Consider the following 6482-nt stretch of genomic DNA (forward strand, 5'->3'; position numbering starts at 1 on the left):
TTTGATTGACAATCTCCTTTAGTCTTGTACTGTATTGGGTTATGTTCAATCTGAGCTATAGATCTTCCTGCCGATTTTCCTTTACCATAGATTCTTTGACAAACTTCATGCATGGCATACCAATCATTTAATCAGTTCTAGCTCATCAGCTTCCTTCATTAAATAATGTTTTTATTCATTCAATGCATTCTATTACTACTCAGTTGCAACTCAGTAAATACTAAACTTCACTCGGTAGACATTCTTCCTTCATTAACCGATAGCGATAACCTTAGGGTTTACCAACTAGGTTCTTTGCTTGGTAACATAGTATAGTATTAACCTTACAATCTAAACATCATGATCTCATCATTGTCTAACTCGGTAATAGTTGCCCATTGAATAACTTATTCCTCCCCTTATTCATCATATTCTTTTTGTATCTTTTACTGACATTTTTATACTCGTCAAATCATACTTCTTAAGATATGGCAACATCATACTGAATTAGAAAATCAATTTCTTGACATCAATGACAAAATAATAATATTAAGATAGTAAACATCCTTAATCAGTTATATCCATAATCATCAACAACCTTCTCAATATCCTTATTGAAATGCCAACAATCTCTCCTTGTCTGTTATAATGCCAACATAGGACTCATCATATCCATATTGATTGGTCCTTGAATGGATACGGTGTCATCATCCTCATCATCATCAAGGATCTTCTTTGATGTAAGTGACCAGGAAGTCACTTTCTACTCATTCTCTTCTTCTTGCTTCTCTTTATCTTTCTACTTCTCATATGTCTTTACCGATGGCTCTTTCGTCTCCTCAGCATTTGTATTCACCAGTTGCTCAACATTAATTTGTCCACTTTCCTTCTGCATTTCTTTTGTATTCACCGGTTGCCCTGTAGATTGCTCAACATCAATATTTTTTTGCATCTCTTCCTTCTGTACATCATCTATTTGTACATTTTCTTCAGTCTCAATCTCTTCTACATCATTGTCTTTCTCTTCTTCTCCTGTATCTTTATCCTTATTGATGGAGATGTCTTTCGGTAACACTGTCTCTTCATCAGTGATAATGATTGTTTCTTGCTTAGTGTGTGTATCAACTGTTGTGTCATCAAACCAAATTTCATCTGGTATGATATCATCAATATTCAATTTTTCAGGGAGTTCTTCTCCCTTAGTTCTCTCTGGTTCCTCTTCTTCAGGTACCAATCCTAAAAACTTCTTCAAGATTTCCTTAGTCTCATCTTGAACAGACTGGGATTTACTGACAAGCAATATAGTTTACCTCTTATTTGTTATAAATAGTGATTTTGAATTATGAAGAATACTCTGTATATCCTCCTTAGAGGATTCTGGTTGCAAATGAATAAGAACAAATTCAATTATTTTGTTATCTTGCCTTATTTTTGCCTGCCATCTAGCTTCTAGCTTAACATATAATGAATCAGGTATCTAGTCTTGCAATTCAATTAGTGCTTTACTACATTTATCCATTGACCAAACAACTGCATCTTCAATCTGTTTTTGTTCTTCTTCTCCAAAATTGTCATAATGCCTTTTTACACCAACTATTATTCCATACTTCCTTATTTTCTCCAATAATTTCTCAAGTGAAGTAAGTTTACTTATCGGTGGCTTACCAGATTTCTTGCCACTAGCTCTCAGTTCTCTCTTTTCTCCTTTTGATTCAAATTCCTATCCTTGTTCTTCAACAACAACTCTTTTTTCTTGTTCCTTCTTCCTTTTTTTGGTGGCTATCTGTGTTGGTAGCTTGATTTCTGTACCTTTCCTTTTGATTTGAATCTTAGGAGGAGGAGGGGGCTTCTCCTTGACAATTGTACTCCTTGTTTGTCTATCGGTGGGTGTACTAGATGTTCCGTCCTTCCTAGCTTCAAACTTAGCTCTTGCCTCATGAATCATCTCCTTAGTAAATCCTTGTGAAACAACAAATTCTTGAACCTCTTTTTCTAAATTTCTTTGCAATAACCAGTTTGGCCAACTTTGAATGTACCTCAATAGATTTCTCTTTAAAGGTTCCAAACCTCATTGCACTTAGATCTACTAGTGTAGATAGAAGATGATGAACATAGGAAATCAAAAGATCAAATTCTACCTCATAACCCATGGGCATCACCCATGATGTCCTAGGTTATACTGCCTCCGTTTGACACTTGTTTGTATCAACCATGAAACAGATAGAATCTTCATACCTTTTAACAACATTTTCCAGTATCCTTTCTCTAGCATGCATTTTGTTTTGGAAGTCTTTGAAATAACCCTAGATTATCTTAGTGAATTCATTTCCAAGCATTTTAATATTGTTCTTTATCTGTAACATTGCTCGTGTATCCTCTGACCACTAAATATCACCAATACCGAGAAAGGAATTCTGGAAATAGAAAAATAAACCAATGATCAACTATCCAAACTTGAATTTTTATCTCTTATATATCCTTCTTGACTAATTCAAGATTCAGTATCAACTGGGTTCTCAAAGCTTTTGCAAGATCATAGTCGACATTTTCCTTCAACATCTGGTAGGCTGTGTGGATTGCAACTCCGAGAATGTTATTCATTTTGCTCAAGTGATAAACCTTGTAACCAATGACCATAGATGCATACTTTACTTCAGGATCATTAATCTCATTTATAGTCATTGCATGACCATCCCATTTAGATTTTGTCAATCAGGTGACTTCATCCTTCGGGATTGTTATTAACATAGGAACTTCACTGGTTGCCCATAATCTGATGACAACATGAATAGATTCATTTGTAATCTTATGTGGTCGATCCAACAACATAAATTGATCATGTATCCTACTCAAAACATATCTGATATGGTCTTCTTCAAATTCATCAAAGAAAATTCACAGCATGATGAAAACCTTTATCGGTAACCCTTCTGAATTGATCCTTTATCACTCCTTCTTCATCATACAGTGTTTGGTATTAATTAAACATAGCAAAGGTTCCCAAATCTTCTAGCTTGTAATGAATATAGGATCTAATATCTTCAACATGCAAGACACCATAAGGTATGCTGGATAGGGCTCCAGCTGGATCAGTTTCAATCGACTTATGTGGATGCCTCTTTAATTCTGGTCTAGGCCTTTCAGTAACATCTACAAAGTGTGGTGTATCCATTTTGAAATTTCAGACACAAAAGTAGGTTTTTAGATAAATACCTTTCAACTTCTTCCATGCTAGGGTTTCTGGTTTGAATTCACTTTCACCGATTCACTTCACTGCAAATCTCCTCAATTTGTTGTTAACTTCATCAATGCAACAATCAAAAGTTGTACTCTACTTTAGTCGCTCTCCAAATGCTCTCAAGAATGCAAAGGTAACAAATGAAACTTTAAAATATCCTTTTATTTACCTTTTATAACTACATTAAATGCAATACCGGTTGAACTTACCCTAATCACTGTTCAACCCTAAAACTTGTTACTGATCCTGATAACACATCCAATATACCAGTTAGATCACAAAAATTCTTTAACATCATAATGCATCAAGATATGCATATTTGACTTACTGTGCACCATATAGGGGGTCCGAAAATGGATCTGACAATAAGCTCCCCCTAAGCTTTATACATAGCTTAGTTTATTGGTGACAAATTCTCTACATTGGGTGAAGACTTAGAATCTTCTGATGGTTTATCCTCACTCTTCTTTCTCCAAATTTTTTTCATCTTAGCCATGGTCTCTTCCACATCAAATTTCTTCTTACCTTGTTGGTCAACATACTGATTAACCGGTTGATTCATTCTTGCTCTTCAAACTTTGCAAGGTGTCCCGGTTTGTGACAATGAAAACATGCCATTCCAGATGCTCTCTATGGTCCAACATTGCCTCTACCATTTTTTCTCCAAGAATTCATAACACCATGACCATATTTGTGACAGATTGAAGAATTCACATTATGTCTTTAGTCCATTTAATAAGGACTAGATCGGTTCACATAGGGTCTCTGTGAAGTAGGGCTTCTCTGGTCATTGAAATACCATTTCCATTCACCATTAGACCTCTGATTCATGTATGATCTCTGATTGTTTACTCTAGACCTACACTCAATAGCTCTATGCCCATACTTGTTGCAAGTGTAGCAATAACCATTAAAGGTACTAAGCTTATTTCCATTATATGTATTAGGTCTATATCCATTAACAACACCTGATCTACTTCTACAAACATTAGTAGTATGAACTTCCTTGTGACGGTTAAAGCATACCGGTTTGTAGGATTTCTTACTAGTGCTTTTCTTGTTCTTAGGTGCAGATTTATCTTCATGCATGGTGTCCTTGGTACCATAAGGCTCTCCTTTCTCAAAGGTTGTATATCCCAAACCTTTTGTTTCTCCTTTCTGCCTTTGTGACTAAATCTGCTCATCAAGCATAGTAGTGCTCTTGTTAAATTTAGCAAGTATCTCATTAGCGTCAGCCAACTCCTTAGTAAGGTCTTCATTCTTCTTCATAATACTTTCTCTAAGGGACATAGTCATGTCTAGATCAACTTGTATTTATTCTTTTTCTTCTTTTTCCTCATGAAGATGTGCATGTAGGGTACCAATCTCCTGGTTCAGTTTAAAGATCTCATGATCCTTCTCTCTGATTTTGTCTTCAGAAGCCCTCCTGGCTTCCAACTCGTAACTCATCTGGATGGTTAGGGCTTCTAGCTCTCTTCTTAGATTTGACTTCTCATCATTCATCTTTTCCACCTCATTAGCTAATGCATCAATGTTAGCTTCTTCAGATGAACTATTTTTACTAAGTTCATACAACTGCTCAGCCAACTCTCTCCTTTTAGCCAATGAAGTTTTGTACTTGACCCTTAACTCACCTTGGGCTTCTTCAGATTCTGCAAGCCAGTTAGAAATCTCCCTGTAACTCATATCTCCCATGATAGCCTTAAGGATCCTTCCCAAGCGGTTAAGCCTTGAGGGAATTATGCTCTGATACCAATTAATAAACTTATAAGGCACTGAGAGGGGGGGGGTGAATCAGTGCAAGCAAAAAATTATAAATCTGATCACCACTCTAAGCAACTTGAAAATCAATATGCATGTAATAAATATAACCACATAAACAAACACCCAATAAAACATGCAACTCATAACACAATGATTTTCGTGTGGAAACCCAAATGGGAAAAACCACGGTGGGAATTAGTACCCACAAAGATCAACTATTTGCATAATAGAGATCTGACCGGTTAAGGTCATAGAACAACCTATTAGGAGTGACACTCGGTTAAGAGTGCTTTAGCCCGGTTAAGAGCTATTATAATAAGGCCTATTAGGACCAGCCATGTTAGGAGCTACCCAGCTATGGGATTTCAAAACACAAGCTAATGTGTCACCTGGTTAGAGGAGTTAAACCTTCCAACCTGTTAGGATCCTACCGCACCTTGTTAGGGCTGACCTTGTTAGAGGATTTAATCTTGCTGCAAGACTTAGGAAAAAAAATTGTCAATTAAGTGTCACATTACAAAAATTATGACTCATGACTCAAATACAAAAAAAACCCCCCCTTATAAATTACATGCTATTACAAAATTTTAACTGGCATATTAATCCCCCTTTGACATCAATGACAAAGGTAAGCAAATACATGAAAAGATAAATGCAGTATACATCAAAATTTGCATTACCAAATATAAAAATAGGAGTTCAATAGTTTTTACAATGTTATCTTAAGAAATACATCTGCAAAATTAGACTTCAAAACTTTCAGATCATTTTCCCAAGTCTCCAAAAGAGTAGATGTAATCTCTATATGTGTCCAGATTTGGTATGCAAGTTCCTCCATATCATCAAGTGTGCTCATCTCCGGTGTCACCAAATTTGCCTATGTTTCCTTATAACCTCTCTGCAAAATTTGTAACTTAGAGACTAAGTGAGTTTGTAACTCCTATAGTGATGATGTCCTCTTTGCATGCTCTGCCTCACATGCCTTAAGCTTTTGGTGTATGCAAATAATCACTCTACCAAAAATAGTTGCTAAATCATTTAAGGGGTTAAATGATTCGCTCAAAACTTTCAACTCCTATTGCTCTGCCTTTCTTTTCTTATCAATATCATCAAGTAATAATGAGAAGTTTCAAATAGTAGACAAAATTTTACCTTCAGTCTGCAATGGTTCCTTAATCTGCTAAATGTTCATAGCAAGACCTACTTTGTCTCTATCAATTTCCTTCATCAATTGTTCAATTATTCTCTTTACATACTCATTTTCCACATGCTTAATTGCAGCTTCTTCAAGGCTTTTCATCTGCTCACCTGCTAATGAAACCAAATGTTCTAGTTTTTCAATAGGTTTAGGAATTGTAGCTTCTTCAAGGCTTTTCATCTGCTCACCTGATGATGAAACCAAATGTTCCATTTTTTCAATAGGTGTAGGAAGACTGTCAATATCAGTCTCCAGTAGTATATTGGAAAGTATATCTATTGTACTTTGAATAGTTTGAGTTTC

General features: G+C 35.7%; 1 protein-coding gene across 1 annotated transcript; it reads right to left on the bottom strand.

Annotated features, from left to right (window-relative positions):
* Positions 1-778: 778 nt before the first annotated feature.
* On the bottom strand, positions 779-4912 carry LOC131858744 (uncharacterized). The gene is made up of 3 exons (XM_059212189.1): positions 4579-4912; positions 4360-4393; positions 779-1268 (listed from the first exon to the last, which is right to left on the bottom strand). The coding sequence occupies exons 1-3, from the start codon at positions 4910-4912 to the stop codon at positions 779-781; spliced, it is 858 nt and encodes a 285-aa protein (XP_059068172.1).
* Between the last annotated feature and the right edge of the window lie 1570 nt (positions 4913-6482).

This window comes from Cryptomeria japonica, chromosome 10 (genome assembly GCF_030272615.1).
Source record: "Cryptomeria japonica chromosome 10, Sugi_1.0, whole genome shotgun sequence".
Taxonomy (NCBI): domain Eukaryota; kingdom Viridiplantae; phylum Streptophyta; class Pinopsida; order Cupressales; family Cupressaceae; genus Cryptomeria; species Cryptomeria japonica.